At 37.2% G+C, this 17,427-nt stretch overlaps 1 protein-coding gene across 27 annotated transcripts in view; it reads left to right on the top strand.

Moving 5' to 3' along the window:
- GAPVD1 (GTPase activating protein and VPS9 domains 1) overlaps positions 1–17,427 on the top strand; it is a 62,120-nt gene that overhangs the window by 15,014 nt on the left and 29,679 nt on the right. For 12 of the 27 annotated variants that reach the window (XR_011506231.1, XR_011506230.1, XM_044778769.2 and 9 more), the window contains 9 exons: positions 2,108–2,318; positions 3,321–4,164; positions 5,930–6,016; positions 6,843–6,977; positions 7,116–7,305; positions 11,003–11,163; positions 13,403–13,532; positions 14,629–14,754; positions 16,643–16,816. Coding sequence is in view for 23 of the 27 variants with exons in the window: in XM_070518762.1 (XP_070374863.1) it covers positions 2,108–2,318; positions 3,321–4,164; positions 5,930–6,016; positions 6,843–6,977; positions 7,116–7,305; positions 11,003–11,163; positions 13,403–13,532; positions 14,629–14,754; positions 16,643–16,816 (2,058 nt within the window). In the remaining 4 variants the exon portion in view is untranslated. The remainder of the gene's footprint in view (positions 1–2,107; positions 2,319–3,320; positions 4,165–5,929; positions 6,017–6,842; positions 6,978–7,115; positions 7,306–11,002; positions 11,164–13,402; positions 13,533–14,628; positions 14,755–16,642; positions 16,817–17,427) is intronic. The other 15 variants (XR_011506233.1, XR_011506232.1, XM_070518763.1 and 12 more) reach the window with 3 other exon arrangements.

Here is a 17,427-nt window from a genome sequence, read left to right as displayed (position 1 = left end):
TGAGTGTACACAGATACTTTTGTGACTGCCTTAATAACAAATCATCTTGGTGAAGTAGGCATACTTAGATCTTTTGAGAGGAAACAATATGAGGGTCTTAACGATACAGGAGATTTGGAATAACAGCTTTGCATAATTTGCTAGGGAATTGATAAGGTACAAGAAAGTGTTTTTTGAAATCAATTAAATTCAGGTTAGATGGTAATATCTCAAATTTTCCTAGTCATCAGTAGTCCATTAAAATAAAAGAAAGTTTAAAAATTTCTGAAATCAAACAAAAGTTGTTAAATGTATTTCTTTTAAATAAGGTGGTTTTAAATATATTTCCAGCCGCTGCCATAAAAATATGTAATTCTTTTTTTTTTTTTTTTGCCTTAGCACCAGAAGTACTTATTTCATGTAAATGAATGTTTCATTGGATCTCTAAACATACTGAGAGTTCTGTGGTCTAGGTTGTCATCTTTTTTAGAATCTGAATTCACACAAATTGTATTTTATCAATTCCAAATAGATCCATTAAAGTTACTTATGAATCTGATTGCTTGGGACAATGTTTTCCCCCCAGTTTTATTGAGATATAATTGACATAGAAGATTTGTAAGTTTAAGGCATATAATGTGATGATTTGATATATGTATATATTGCAAAATGTTTATCACAGTAAGATTACTTAGCACATCCTTCACCTCGTGTAATTACCATTTTCTTGTTGTTATGGTGAGAACATTAAAGCTCTACTCTCATAGCGACTTCAAGTGTACAATCATGATGTTTAATTCTTAGAAGTATTTTTCTAATTTAATGACTGTCTGCTGTCTGGACACAGTGTTGTATTCTGTTATCTGGGCCGCAGGCACTTCTCTTGTTGATATGAAACATGTGGTCTGGCAGGCATTCTGGGTTCAAGGGTACAGCTTAAATAATAATGCTTTAAATTATGTGCTATTTGTGTCAGTTTGTTTAGCTACTGGATTAATGAGGATTGTGTGATTTCATTCATTCATTTGACAAATATTTATTTAACTCCTGCTGTGAACCAGGCCCTCTCCTCAGCTCTGAAATTAACGCTGAGTGAAGAGAACAGACAAGCCTTGGCCCTGGTGGCCCTTATCTTTTAGTGGAGGAGTCATACTTTAAGCATGATGAACATGCAAGTAGCTGTTATCTGTAATAGAATGTGAGATAGGGACAAGTGCTTTGAAAAAAGGCCAAGAGGGTATAGGAAGTGATAGTTTCTATTTTAGAAAGAGTTGTCTGAGGAGGCCTTTCTGAATAGATGTTTGAGCAGAGAGACCTGAATGAAGTTAAAGGAAGTTTATTGTAAAGTAATGAAGTAAAATGAAGTTTACTAGCCTTGTAAAGATATCTGGAGGAATAGCCTTCCAGACAGGGATCAGCAAATGTAGAGGCTTTGAGGAAGGGACATGCTTGGCCTGTTCAAGCAAGAAGGCCAGTGTGTCCGGAGCTGTGTGAGCAAGAGCAGAATGGCAGGAGATGAGGTTGGAGAAGTAGCCAGGGCTAGATCATGGTGGACCTTCAGATTTCATTCTAGGTGTAAAATAAGCCTTTGGATGATTTCTAGGAGGGGAATAAGTGATCTGACTTAAGTTTAAAGGATACTCTATGCTGTAGAGGACAGACTCTAGTAGTACAAGAAAGGAAGCAGGGAGATGAGCTAGGAATTGGTGCTTATAGACCTTCAGGCGCGAGAGAAGGGAGGTGATGAGAAGTACTCAGATTTGAGATGTATTTTGAAGGTAGAGTCAACAGGATATGTTGATTGTTTGCAATGTGAAGAGAGCAGTCGCGGAAACTCCAGTGTTGAATAGAGCTGGACTGGAAGGACATACACAAGGATTTTACAGTGGCTGTCTCTGAGCAGTCGCCTTGTTAGGAGCTTTTCTTTTTATCTTTTTGCTTTTCACTATTTACCAGTTTTTCTCGACTGAACCTGTAATGCTTCTGTAATAAAAAAAATAGAGATTATTTAAATTAGAGTTAACCACTGTACTAAATGTAGCCTAATTCTTAAAGCGTTCTCTCCCTTTTGATTTTGGAAAACAATTTAAGTGACATAAAATTTTCCAATTTGTCTTTTTACTCTTAGCCTTTGTACTTTTCCCACATTTGAAGATGGTGAAGCTGGATATTCATACTCTGGCCCATCACCTTAAGCAGGAACGCTTATATGTAAACTCTGAGAAACAGCTCATTCAGAGGCTCAATGCAGATGTGCTTAAGACAGCTGAGAAGTTGTATCGTACAGCATGGATTGCTAAGCAACAGAGAATTAATTTGGATCGGCTTATCATAACCAGGTAAAGAAAAAGTTTTGAGGTCTTAAATTTTGTGAACATTATAATTCTGTACTGACTGCCAACTGTAAATAAATGAATATATATCCAACAAAGTGTGTGGTTTAAGTTAGTTTAAATCAGTATCAAGATGAGTCTGTGCTTATTTTATTAACTTAAGCATTAATATTTTATTCCACACCAGTTGATTTGTATCTTTGTATATATAATTTTATATATATATATATATATTTTTTTTTTTTTTAAAGATTGGCACCTGGGTTAACAACTGTTGCCAATCTTTTTTTTTTGTTTGTTATTTTCTGCTTTATATCCCCAACCCCGCCCTACACAGTTGTATATCTTAGTTGCAGGTCCTTCTAGTGGGATATGGGATGCTGCCTCAACGTGGCCTGATGAGCGGTGCCATGTCCGCGCCCAGGATCCGAACCCTGGGCCGCTGCAGCGGAACGCGGGAACTTAACCACTCGGCCACGGAGCTGGCCCCTAATTTTATATTGTTATAGAGAATAAATTGTTTTGTGTTCTACTTTTCTCCCAATATTTAATATATACATTTCTAAGTTTTACTGTTGTGTATCTACTTTTCAGTTTTAGAAACCTCAGTTTTCACTGCGTTAATACCTCATTGTTCCAAGAAGTAGTTTTTAACTCTAGGAATAGTGGTGTGATGTATGATGTTGAGAAAAGAAGCCAGACACAGAAGAGTTCATATGTGATTCCGTTTATATGAAGTTCAAAAAGAGGCAGGACTAATCTTTGATGATAGAATCAGAATAATGGTTACTTCTTGATACTTTTCATCGAACCTGATTTAATATGAGGAATTTGTCCTCCTGTGTACTTTTTGGGTTTGTCTTTCTTTACCCATTCAGATGCTGGTGGTCTAAAAGATTCAGAGTGATCTCATTGCTTGGGACCATAATCAACTCATATTTCCATGTTTTAGTATATTTGTTATATTATGTTAATTTTATTATTTTGCTTGTTTGCTTATTTTTTTAGTGCTGAAGCTTCTCCTGCTGAATGTTGCCAACATGCCAAGATTTTGGAAGATACACAGTTTGTTGATGGATATAAGCAATTGGGGTTTCAGGAGACTGCTTATGGAGAATTCTTGAGTCGATTAAGGGAAAATCCTCGTCTTATTGCCTCCTCTTTGGTTGCTGGAGAGAAACTTAATCAGGAGAACACACAAAGTGTTATTTACACAGTTTTTACCTCCCTCTATGGCAACTGCATTATGCAAGAAGATGAAAGCTACCTCCTTCAGGTTTTGAGATACTTGATTGAATTTGAACTTAAAGAAAGTGACAACCCCAGGCGACTTTTGAGGAGAGGAACTTGTGCCTTCAGCATCTTATTCAAACTTTTTTCTGAAGGACTGTTTTCTGCCAAACTTTTCCTCACAGCTACTTTACATGAGCCAATCATGCAACTGCTTGTTGAAGATGAAGATCACCTGGAAACAGATCCAAACAAGCTAATTGAGAGGTTCTCCCCATCTCAGCAGGAAAAACTCTTCGGGGAGAAAGGCTCAGATAGATTCAGGCAAAAGGTCCAAGAGATGGTGGATTCCAACGAGGCCAAACTGGTGGCCTTGGTGAACAAATTCATTGGTTATCTCAAACAGAACACGTACTGCTTCCCACACAGTTTGAGGTGGATTGTGTCACAGATGTACAAAACCCTCTCCTGTGTAGACAGACTGGAAGTTGGGGAGGTCAGGGCAATGTGTACTGATCTCCTGTTGGCTTGCTTCATTTGTCCCGCAGTTGTCAATCCAGAACAGTATGGAATAATTTCTGATGCTCCTATTAATGAGGTGGCAAGATTTAATCTGATGCAGGTATGCTTTGGTATTATTATTAATGTGGCATTCAATTTAAAAGCAGTTGATTGGGCAGTGGGGCTGGGAACAGAAAATAGGACAGCCGTTTCTTTTCCTCAAACTGTCCTAAATATTTGCTTCTTAAGAAATGAAAGCAGTCATATTGGGATTTAAAAACCTTGTAGTCATATTTTGTGTTGGTTTTTAAATGGATTCCTCACAAACTTGAATGTTGATTCGATTTTCTAGAGCAAGTCTGCCCTTCCTTTTCCATAATTTCAAAATCCAGAATGATTGAAAACTGAGAGTGTCTTTAATACTTCATTTGGTAGCAAAACCTAACCTGAACTATAATGAGGCTATTGATAATTGTCAGTCCCCATTTAGTGCTAATGAATACTCATGTTTTGCTGCAGAAATATTAATGTGTTTGATTACAGGGTGCCACCCTACATACTGGACATGTACATATATTCGCTAACCAAATTTTCTAAAATCTCCATATTTTGAAATCTGAAACTCTTCTGGACCTAAGAGTTTCAAAAAGAGGACTTCTGGATCTATAGTAACGCTCCCCCCCCCCCCACCTCCCAATCATCTGCACTGCTGAAATCATGTTCTTGTTTCTTAAGGAAATCTTTAATTGTATTTTATCCCCCACATATACTGTAAAAAAGAGACTGGCTTTATTTGGAATAGAATATATCTTTGGATGATTTTTTTTTAATGATAAGCTTTTTTTCATGGTGAATTCTATCACATTGGGATGTTTAGCAATTAACTATATAGAAATCCTTGAAATAAAGTTAAAAATTTTTTATCATCTGTGAGGCACTAAATTTATTCTTATGATAATGTAGTTATAGTTTTTATTCTTTTCATTCCAATAGAGATTGAATCACTTATATTCAAAATGAGTAAAATGGGGGATTGTCCCAGATATTTAGAAGATGATGCCATAGGATGTTAACTTTCAGCAAAGTGTCTTTAAGGAGGGTGAATTAACATTTCACTTTTGGCAGTAAGGAATTTGCTCCATATATTAATATTTACTTTTTAAATAGCTTATATTCCATATGAATTGTTTGCTTTTAAATGTAGGGAAAAAAACATTCTACCTTGAGTACTTTGTGAACTATGTCGGGATACGTACTTAATATTAACTTGAAATAGTTTGAGGCAATTTTTACACGTTAATTTTGAAATTTCTAAACGCATGAAAAGTATAATATCAGAAACAAAGGTATTGTACTTTTATTCCTAATGTTGATATAATATGTATTAAAGAGAAATTAAAGGAGAATTTTCTACTTATTCTCTGTAACTCTTTTTTTTTTTTTCATTTGAGGAAGATTAACCCTGAGCTAACTACTGCCAGTCCTCCTCTTTTTTGCTGAGGAAGCCTGGCCCTGAGCTAACATCCAGGCCCATCTTCCTCTGCTTTGTGTGTGGGACGCCTACCACAGCATGGTGTGCCAAGCGGTGCCATGTCCGTACCCGGGATTCGAACCGGCAAATCCCAGGCTGCTGAGAAGCAGAACGTGCGAACTTAACCGCTGTGCCACCCGGCCGGCCCCTATTCTCTGTAACTCTTGACCTAAATATAGTAAAAGCTGACATAGACAAGATCCACATTTTATTTGGGACCTTATTTTGTGTGCCTGGTCAGGTGGTGTGAATGTTGTTATGAAGTAGGAGTTTAGCGCAGAATGGAAGAGCTTCCATAGAGAGGAATTGTTGAGTACCTATAGCCTGTGTCTCCCTACCGCTGCTTTGGTTGCAGGTCGGCCGCCTCTTACAGCAGTTAGCAATGACTGGGTCTGAAGAGGGAGATCCCCGGACAAAGAGCAGCCTTGGAAAATTTGACAAAGTAAGAATGAATACTATGTCGTGTGAAATACGGTTTATAAAAAATTCTGCCAAAGTATTAGCGAAACTATTCTCTTTATTCAATCTTGACCTTTGGTGATGTACAAATTAAATATTCTTTTTAATTACCCTTGGTATAGCTGTAGAGGATACAGTGTTGGATCAGCAGCATTAAGGAAGCTGTCACTAAAGATTACTAATTCTCACTTAAAGAAGTGTTGAGGAGATGCCATTGTAACGAGAACCAAAGAGCTATTAAGATTATTTTATTTTAAAAAGTTTAATTAAAAAAAATTGTTGCTAAGTCAAATCAGCAATACTCATATAATTTTAAGTATACTTCATAAGTTAATATCTATGGCATTCTGTTAGTTTAATTAAATAAAACTTTAGTCATGTTTGAGTAGGCTGTACATTCAATCTAGGTTAAAATTCAGAGGTTATACAGTGAAATTTCCCCTCGCCTTCTGATCTCTAGCCTTCGTTTCCTCCCCCAAAGGTTTTTGATGTTATCAATCTTTTGTGCATCCTTCAAGAGGTCTGTGTGTGTACAGGCGAATCCCTGCTTATGTCTTCCCAGCCACCCATCCCTCCCTCTTCACAAATGGTCGGATAGTGTGTGCACTGTTCTGCATCGTTTGTTTCACTTACCAGAATACCTTGGAGATTATTCTTTATCAATTCATAGAGTTTAATTTTCGTAAATATTTGGTTTAATATAATTTTCAAGAAGAAAAACTTTTTGCATGCTTGTCCACCTTAATCAGAAATTTTGTTCCCTTATTGTGAAGGGGAGGTATTTCAGTGATCTTTTCTTGTTTTAACAGAGCTGTGTTGCCGCTTTCCTTGATGTTGTGATTGGGGGCCGTGCAGTGGAGACGCCGCCAATGTCCTCCGTTAATCTTCTGGAAGGGTTGAGCAGAACTGTGGTTTATATCACCTACAGTCAGCTTATTACTCTGGTAATGGCTTTATTCTTTAATAGGATTTTCTCAAAAGTCATTTATCTAAGCACAGGCAGAGTCATAGATGAGTACGTTGTGTGTATATTATGTTTGAAAAATTGATTTCAGTAGGGAATGTCCTTTTACTTTTGCCAGGTGAATTTTATGAAGAGTGTGATGTCTGGAGATCAACTGAGAGAAGATAGAATGGCTCTTGACAATTTATTGGCAAACCTCCCGCAGGCAAAGCCAGGCAAAAGCAGCAGTTTGGAGATGACTCCCTACAATACTCCTCAGCTGTCTCCAGCAACCACTCCAGCAAATAAAAAGAACCGATTGCCGATAGGTAAAGAGGCTTTCTCGTGTTAGAGCTTTCCGTTAAACTTAATAGTCCTTTTGTAGCCTTTGTTATTGCTCCATGTTGGGAATATAGTTTTAAATAATTTGGAAAAACTTTCCTTCGTGTTTACTGATAGTAATTCAGTTTTTTAAAAATTGCACCAGATTAATTAAGGTTTATCAGTAGGCCTTAGCTTTACCTAGACATACTTTTCCTAAGTAATTGAAGTCATGCCACCTACAATATTCTTTGTTTATATTTTAGTATCTTTTCTTGGAAAATTTTAGAAGAGTTGTTATAAGTAGTCATTCTTCGAATTATATAGCCCTGTCCTTTCTACAAAGTTCTAAATAATGTAATAAAATAATATCGTTTTAAGAGCCAGTCTGGTGGTGTAGTGGTTAAATTTGCATGCTCCACTTTGGTGGCCTGGGGTTTGCAGGTTTGGATCCTGGGCACAGACCTATGCACTGCTTATCAAGTCATGCTGTGGCAGGCATCCCACATATAAAATAGAGGAAGATGGGCACAGCTGGTAGCTCAAGACCAATCTTCCTCAGCAAAAAAAGAGGAGGATTGGTGGCAGATGTTAGCTCAGGGCTAATCTTCCTCAACAAAAAAGAAAAAAATTATTTTAGAAGTTTATCAGTAAAGTTGCAAAACATATTTACTATTTTTACATTATTATTAATAATTGGCCTTTTATCAACTGAGCTATCTTTGTTATTTTACAAAATAAAGCAAAAGTTTCATTTTATTTTGTTTATTCATTTATTTATGAATTAGGTTTAATTAAGCTGTGTTCACTTAGAAAACACCCATTATCTCTCTCTCTATATGTATATATGTGCAAAAAAAATTAATTGAGCATATACCATGTACCAAACGCTAGGTAAGCACTTCATAAATGTTGTTTCATTTAATCCATGCAAAAAGAGTAAGTGTAATCACTCTCCTGCAGGTGGGGCACTGTGTTAGCCACTAGAGATACAGAGACCATTAGGACATGCCCTCACTCTCAAGTTAGTTGCTGATAGTCTAGTTGGGGAGAGCAAGAAGAGACCATTAAACCTTCAGCACACTAAGTGTCTGCTGAAGATAAGCACAGAAGGTTGTGGGAAGCCTAACTTAGCCCCGGGGAGTGATGGTATCAGAAGATCCTGGAGCAGGTGAAGCCTGTACTTTCTTTTGAAGGATGAATGGGAGTTAGAAAAAGTAAACAAGATAGGGAAAGAATGTTTAGGCCAAGGGAACAAAGTGTTTTAGTGCCAATTTTTTAATGATAATAAGGAGCTCTGCAATAGTTAGTGAACATGAATGGTTATTGTATTTTATACATTTTGAAGAATGGGATTTCATTTTTAAACTTCCATGAGCTAATTTGCTTAGAACTGTCAGTTTCTTAAAATTAATCTACTTTATTTTATTTTTATTTTTACTTTTGGTGAGGAAGATTGGCCTTGAGCTAACATCTGTTGCCAGTCCTCTTTTTGCTTGAGGAAGATTGTTGCTGAGCTAACATCTGTGCCAGTCTTCCTCTATTTTGTATGTGGGTTGCCTGCCACAGCATGGCTTGATGAATGGAGTGCAGGTCTGCCCCCGGGATCTGAACCTAGGAGCCCTGGGCTGTCAAAGCGGAGCGTGCTGAACTTAACCACTATGCCACTGGGCTGGCCCCAGATTTATCTACTTTCCCTTTAGCAGAATATGGAGTAATATCAATGACAGGAGCATGGCATCATATTCTTTAAGTGTTTGGCTTTCATCATACCCAAATGCCAATTTTCAGAATTAAAAATAGAAAAAAAACGAAGTTTGACACTCAGTGATTTCTAACATTTTAGGTTATTTGCACTTTGTTAACTTGAAGAAAGCAGTGGGTTTTTGGTAAATCAGAGATTTTTTTCCTGCATTATTCGCTCCTGTACATTACTTCTTTCATTTCTTGTCATCCAGAAGTGTCATTAAATATGGGTGTGATGGAAAGTAAATTTCAAATGTTTGTATAGTCATATGACCTGGTCATTGAATTTGTTTCATATTTTTAAAAATGTGTCCATTATTCAGAGGGTTGATTTTCTTTCTGTTTAATGCTTTCGCAACCCAGGACAACAGTTAGCAGCCATCACTGCCTGGGGTTCCTCAGCCACGAATCTTACCACTCATGTTACTCTAGTAACCCCATTTGGTGGGTACTAGGCTGTTCTTCCTCTTCCTGTATAACTTTTATTTAAGAAATAGTTTATAAAAGTGTGCTCCATGTGCATGTTGCTTTTGCTTTATGTAAATTGCTACATGAATTTTGATTACTTGCGTTTTTATAAATTGTAAAGTTAGTTACTTAAGGTTCATGAAGTTGAGTTTAAGTTCACAATTCAGTACAAGATAGTGAGAGTGAGCAAATAAAGGTGTGAGGGACCCTGTTCTGACTTCTGGAAGCTGATGTGCACTCTGAAGTTTGAGAGAAAGAGTGATTAATGACAGATCCGCAGCACTGTGGGGAGGATGAGTGTGTGTTTTTCTGTCTTCAGGTGGGTCAGTGTTCACTCAAAGTGAAGCTGAAAGACTCCTGTTACTGTAGAGGGTTTTGCTTTATGTTTGTCCTTTTGGTTGTTTTGCACTGAAAGAAAATTTCTATATGGTATTCTGATTGTATTGAATTTCATTGCCCTCTGAAAGAAAATTGAAACTCATCACAGATTAAAACTCATAAATTGTCACAAACTATCTAAATCTTTCAGTGTCCAAAAGTTCTTATAAGGTCTACAGGATGAGTTATTTTAGAAAAAAGTATCACTTGTTTACTTATAGGTAGGGGGAAAAAACACCCCAAAATAATTACATCTTTTATTAGTTTAGAATATTTCCATAAAGCAGAAAGGAAACTTATTCAAATATAGTCAAATCTTCTCTCTTGTGTTTTTGGAAAGAGTTTAATACATTTCAGGAAAGGGGCTGGCCCCATGGCCGAGCGGTTAAGTTCATGTGCTCCGCTTCAGTGACCCAGGGTTTCACCAGTTCGAATCCTGGCGTGAACATGGCACCTCTTATCACGCCATGCTGAGGTGGCGTCCCACATGCCACAACTAGAAGGACCCACAACTAAAAATACACACTATGTACCGGGGGCTCTGGGAGAAAAAGGAAAAATAAAATCTTAAAAAAAAAAGTACATTTCAGGAAAAACAATGTGTTTTCAAAAACTGATTCTGGTTTTGTCATCAGTTGCCTAGTTAAGGTATATTACTTTATATGGCTATTAGATTTCTATATGAAGTTTTCTAATGCCTATAAGTTATTAGTATGGGAGATCTGTGGCAATTAAATCATTTCATAGGAGAAATAGTTGAAGCCATCTTGGAAAGATAAGAAATAAGGTAATCTTTTCTTGTCACCCCTAGTCTTGAGTTGATTGGTATGCGTCTGCTGTTCTGCAGGTGTGATCATCCGTGTGTCACTCCCTGTCAGGTGAACATGGATCGTTGTTTCTGATTATCACTTTTGAAAGAGAATCTGCATTAGTCATCAGTAGATTAACTGGGAAGATGTAGGGTTTTTTTCCTTACTCATATTCTCCCTAGTCTTTTTTTGTGCATGTGCAAATGTTCTACATTAATAGAAAATATATTTTTGTATTTAGTGTGCTATTTTCTTCATTTTTTCTTTTTCTCTAAATGATCTTATTTGAAAATTTTTTTTTTAGCAACTCGGAGCAGAAATCGCACCAATGTGCTAATGGACTTACATATGGACCATGAAGGATCGTCTCAAGAAACCATCCAGGAGGTACAGCCAGAAGAGGTGTTGGTCATTTCCTTAGGGACGGGTCCCCAGCTAACTCCAGGGATGATGTCAGAAAATGAGGTATGAATGTGCTGTTACATTTAACTTATGGTCATCAATGTTAAGAAATTTAGATTTTTTTCTTCCAATTAATGGTTGCTTCTATAAATCAATGTACATTTAATGAATGTTGTTCATTACCTTCAGTGGGTCTACCATAGCACTCCATCAAATGCTCAACTCCCTGCGAACAGTTCTGGAGACCCTTCTCATTAATATATCTATGGCTATGGCACCATAGTTGGTGACCAAGTCCAGACCAAAAGGAATTTCCTCATAGTCGTAGGTGACACAGGTAGCCAGGAAATTGCAGTATGGAAATTAAAAAGATTTTTCTAGTGACCCGTAGGAAATGTCTTATGTTTCTTTTCTTTCTAATAATATACTAGTGGTATTCCTTCTTTAAAGGGCCAAACATTCTTTAGAAATATTTTCTGTTCTTTAGTCAGTTCGGAAGAAATCAAAGTGAAAACTGAAAAGAAAATTATGAAAGTAAAATATTTTGAAGAAATGGGGTTGAGGGTATGGGAATCAACTTTAAGATATTTGTAAGCAGAAGGGCTTGAGAGAGAGGCAAAAGGAAAGAAATCTTGATTCTAAAGGTAGGAGCTTCTTCTCATAGATTGTGACCTCCTGAAGAAAAAAGCAGCATCTTATGTTCAACAATTATGCAGGAAAACCTGCTCCTGGACGGGAAGAGGGGACCAGTTAGAGGGGGTGCTAAAGTGATGATGATGTTGGTAAAGGTAGGTTTGGGACTGCGGTGTGACTTGTAGGAAGGAGGATTGTCAACCTCCAAAAACCTGTCCCTCCACACACATACAAAAATGGATAAACTGGCAAAAATTGTCAGAATCAACTTTTTAGGTACTTTGGAAGGTAGTCAAAAATTTATAACAACCATGGAAATGCTTAATGAGTAAAAAAAGTGCTGAATTTTAGTCAGAGAGCTGTGTCACATTTTGCCTTACCCTGTTACCTTCCACCAACCCCGAGCTCAGTGGCAGCCTGGAAGATGGCAGCCTGCATCTCTGTGCAGGGAAACATCTTCATTGTGACAGGGTCCTCTTGTTTTCTGTTAATTCATCCTGCTCTCTAGGCCTTTAGATGGATTTTTCCTGAAGTTTCATTGCACATCACTCACTATGATGAATTTAAAGGTCCAAGTTATCTTAAAAATACAAAATGTAAAATTTTTATGTTTGCATTTAATTTCAAGCAAATAGGAAAAAAATTCTATTTTTAAATGACCTTTTAAAAGCATCACATGAGTAAATATGTAGAGTCATTAAAAAGCCTTTAATTTACTCAGATGCAGGGTCAAAACAGCACCTAGAGGAGTTTGTTTTTTTTCTTTTTCCATTCTAAGTGAGGATACTATTCTTCCTTTACGTTCCAGCCACGGCTTAGGAACTCAACAGCTGTGAGTTGATGTTCCTTATGTGTGCTTAAAACATGCTGTGTGATTTCCAGCAAAGCACTCGATTCTTCCTGAAATTGGAGATAAACATACAAAGCTAGGTTATGAGGCTTGTGGGGAGTGAGAAGTAAATATGTTGTTTTGAAATCACCTAACAAATAGAAAACATAAAAAGGCCATCAGCTCTAAGCTAGATATGGCTGTGAAGTCACACTTCTGCTCCTGGTATGGACTCCTGTGGCTGTGTGGATGGTGATCAATGGAGGTTCAAACTAGACTGGTTAACTTCTGGTACCTACAAGATAATTTGTTTACATGTCTTCTTCCTGTTGAATTAGTTTATTAACTTCTGAAAAAATGTACTGCAAATTTACTGTGTCATTTTACCATGCCAAATGCATCTTTTTGCTTAATCCTCACCCAACTCTGTGGCATACATACTGTTACGTCACCATTTTATAGATGAAGAGACTGAGGCTTAGGGAGCGTAAATAACTTATCCAAGGTTACAGCATTGCTGATGGCCGAACCAGAAGGAGCAGCCTGCTGACTCCAGAGCCTTCTGACTCCTGCAGTCCTAACTGCACTGCTCGTCTCAGGTCTGGTTGTCTGCTCAGGCTCTGACCCTGGTAGGGTGATGGAAAGGCGTAGGCTGAGTTCTTTTAACTGATAGACTTTCATTCCGGGGGTACTTAAAACTTGATCAGAACCTTGTAAATGGGCTTTTAGTTAAAAATGATAATTTAAGATTAAGAAGAACTTAAATATGCATTTGCTGTGGTTTGTTTTCTTAGCAATAATCTTTCAGTTGTGGTAAACCCATGGCATTTTATTTTTCAGGTCCTAAACATGCAACTTTCGGATGGAGGACAAGGAGATGTCCCTGTCGATGAAAACAAACTCCACGGTAAACCTGATAAAACCTTGCGCTTTTCCCTCTGCAGTGATAATCTGGAAGGAATATCTGAAGGTGAAGGGTTACTTCATTCAAGGAGTTGTGTGATTCAAGTAATGTTTTGTTTTGTGTTCTTTAAAGGAGCCTTCTAAATTATAATTATACCATCTGTGCCACTCACTGAGGAGAGTAATGAAGTTTTCCTGTAATGATCTAGAAGATTTGGCTGTAAAGATTGTTTCTTGAATAAAATTAAGATTGCAAGAGACCTTTGGTCATATAAAATGGGGAAGATATGTCTTTCTTGAGACTTGAATAAGAAGTTTCGCTTCTCTGCTATCGATATATACCAAAGCTTGTAGAGCTCCTTTAGAGGGATATAATGCATGTCTAAATGGAAAAAAATGGATTCACTAGTATTTCAGGATGTTGTGTATACTTTTAGTGTTCTGTATTTCTTTATTCACACACTTACACCTTTATGAAGTAGAAAGATACAGTGAAAATAGGAGTAAAAAAGAAAATTAAAAGCCAAGATTGTAAAGAGAGAATTTGTCATTCCATGTACTAGGATAACTTGTTAATGAAAAAAGTTCAAGTTTACTAACATTTTAAAATAAACATCAAATGTAATAACTTTTCCTTTTTTCTAACTTCAAAACATAAGTAATATATGTTCATTCTAGAAAATGCAGCAAAGAAGTTGAATCATCTATAATTTCACCATTTTGTAATAACATTTTGGTTTATTTGTAGCAAAATTAGGTTTATTCTGTTCTGTAACCTTTTTTGTTGACAGTGTAATGGTAACATTTCCCTTTGTAGTTTAGCATTCTTAAATAACATGGATTTTAATGGCTGTTTTCTTTAACTTCAAATGGGCATATCATTTATTTAAACATTCTTTTATGATGAAGCGTGTAGATTGCGTCTACTTTTCAGACATTATAAGAAGCCCTGCAGCAAGCAACCTAGATGAATTTTTGATTAGTTCCTTAGGATAAATTCCTAGAAGCAGAATTGCTGGCTTAAAGGGCATGTATATTTTTAAGGTATAAATGCAGTATAAAAGCACTTTAATCAGCCTTTAGTCTCTAATAAGGCATGAAAAATTGCATGGTGGCTCATGACTGTTTTAAAAAGCTCACTCACAGTGTAAACATTTGTCTAGGTCCTTCAAATCGCTCTAATTCAGTATCCTCTCTAGACCTGGAAGGAGAGTCTGTATCAGAACTTGGAGCAGGACCTTCTGGGAGTAATGGAGTTGAAGCTCTACAACTCTTAGAGCATGAGCAAGGTAAAGTGAGGTGGGACACAACTGCTCAAGTAGCATAGAGTTTACCTGTTGCAGGATGAGCAGTGTGTTCCCATGTAAGTTGGCTGTGTTCAGTAAGAGAAGTTGTTTTAGTTGATTATATAATGACCATTAAGTTTGCGTTTATTCAGAGTTCCTTTAGCTCTTAAAAATATGTTTAGTTGGTAAGTGAATTGTTTAGGCTTAAATTACATAGAATAATTAAAATGAATTTCTTGAATTCTGTAATATTTGGTATTTTAATTCAGTAATATTAAAATTTTAAGGGATACAAAGATAAATAGTCAGGGCTCAAGTCACTTAGAATAGGAAGGGAATGGTACACAAATGATTAAAAATATCATAAAAGTGCTTTGGCAGTTCTGAGTGAGACATAGGTGTGGTTGAAAGTGTAGAGAAGAGCTTATTGGCAGAAAATACTAGCCTTAAAGCCTGGCTGGGGTTGCATTGGCAGAAACTGGAGACAGGCCACTTTAGGGGAAGGAATAGTGTAAGCAAGTCAGAGAGGTGGGAACCTAGTACTTACTCAGAAACTAGCAGGTAGGGGAATAGTGTGAGGTAAGGATCGAATAGTAGCTGGATCCCTGTTGTGCTTTAGGAAGCTTAGTTTGAAAAAGTTCTTTGGATTGTTCTTTTAAAGATCACTGGTGGGTCTCAAGGGAGTGTTGAGGGCAGATACTCTCGACTGGGTTTGAGGCAGTGATTCTTAGACTTTAGTGCGCATAAAAATTATCTGGTGAGTTTTTTTTTTTTAAAAAGCCATTTTCCCTATCTCATTTCTAGAAATCTGGTTCAGTCCATTTTTAGAAAGGAAGCGAGTTATGCCAGTTGGGGTATGTGTGGCTTGAATAAAAGTAATGCTGTATTTTACTGGATCAGTTTGTCGTTGTATTAATTAGGATTAAATTTTCTCCAAATAACAGAAACCTAAAGTAATATTAACTTAAGACAGAAGTTGAAAGAATATCACTTCCTTAATGAACCCTCTAGGTGATTCTCATGTAGGTGGTTGGCAGTCCAGGTTTTGTGAACACTTGGTTAGGAAGTGAGTTCAGGTAAATTGCAGACTGCTTCTCATTGGTCAAGGGAAGAGAATACTCTAGAATTGGGAGGATGTATCCAAGTCAAGCGAAAAAAACAATTTTTTTTAGTATTGGTTTGTCAGTTAATTATTGCCACAATAATGCTGCATAACAAATCACCCCAGAACTCAGTGACTTAAAACATCGAACATTTATCTTTGCTCTCAAGTCTCTGGGTCAGCTCGGTGGTTCTGGTTTGGACTGGGCTCACTCATGTATCTAAGGTCACCAGTGGTGGAGTACGGAGCTCTGCTAATCGTAGCTGGGGGTCAGTTGGTCAGAGGGAATTGGCTGGTCTGGGATGACCTTTGCTTTGTTCCGTGTGGTCCCTCATCCTCTATCAGGCTAACTTAAGCTTGTTCTCGTGAGAGGAGCAAGGGTTAGAGAGAGCAGAAGTTAATGAGGTCTCTTGAGGCCTAGCCTTGCAGCTGGCACGCTTCTTCCTTATCCTTTTGGCCAAAGCAAGTGACAAGGCCTGTGAAAATTCAAAGAGAGGGGAATATGATCCCAATTCTTGATCAGACTTACACTGTGGAGGATGTCAACACAGGGTGACAAATGATTGTATCCATGGCCCTAGTTAATCTGCTAGAAGGGGGAGTACTGAGCTCAGTTCAGAGAGCGAAAGAGTACATCGTAAGAGAATAGTTCAGTGTTTTGGTACTATGTGCTCAGTGTTAATGGTAAAATATGTAATTTAAAGTTCAAAGACATAATGTTCTTTAAGGTTGATTAAAAAGTCAAAGCTGTGCTACCAGTTTTTAAGTGCTTAATTTTGTTTTTGATAGCTACAACACAAGATAATCTCGACGATAAGCTAAGGAAGTTTGAAATTCGTGACATGATGGGACTGACAGATGATAGGGACATATCAGAAACAGTGAGTGAGACCTGGAGTACAGATGTCTTGGGAAGTGACTTTGACCCCAACATTGATGAAGATCGCTTGCAGGAAATTGCAGGTAACTGCTATTTGATGTCTCTGGAATATTGCTGTTTAGTTCTTCATATCCACCCGCCCTTCATGGGAGGAAACCTCAGTGCTCTGACGAGCATGGTGTATATGTTAGCGTCAACTAGGAAACTGAGATAACTTTATGTAACAAGGCATTTGTGTATTTTTTTTCTTTACTTAAATATAGGTAGCAGTTTCCCTGTTTACATTTAACTCCCCCTTCCCCCTCCCAGAGAAAGAAAAACCAATCTTTTGAATTACCTTCTTGCCAGTCTTGTTTGCAGGGTAGAGTGTATGTTGTTAGTCTGTGATTAGGATATTCTTTTGAGACTAAACAGCTTATCTTAAGATGAAAATTCTTACAGATTATAGCCATAAAATCTTTCTGAATAATATCAATACTGAGATTCTCTAAAACTTGAGTTTACTTCTAAAAGGATTAATTCAGTTCCAAAGGTAACCACTTTTTTTGTTTTTTTGTTTTTGAGGAAGATTAGCCCTGAGCTAACTGCTGCCAATCCTCCTCTTTTTGCTGAGGAAGACTGGCTCTGAGCTAACGTCCATGCCCATCTTCCTCTACTTTTTTATATGTGGGATGCCTACCACAGCATGGTGTGC

The sequence above is a fragment of the Equus asinus genome, chromosome 10, assembly GCF_041296235.1.
Source record: "Equus asinus isolate D_3611 breed Donkey chromosome 10, EquAss-T2T_v2, whole genome shotgun sequence".
Lineage (NCBI taxonomy): Eukaryota > Metazoa > Chordata > Mammalia > Perissodactyla > Equidae > Equus > Equus asinus.
The sequence above is the reverse complement of the archived record's forward strand: the minus strand, read 5'-3'. Positions and strand labels throughout refer to the sequence as shown.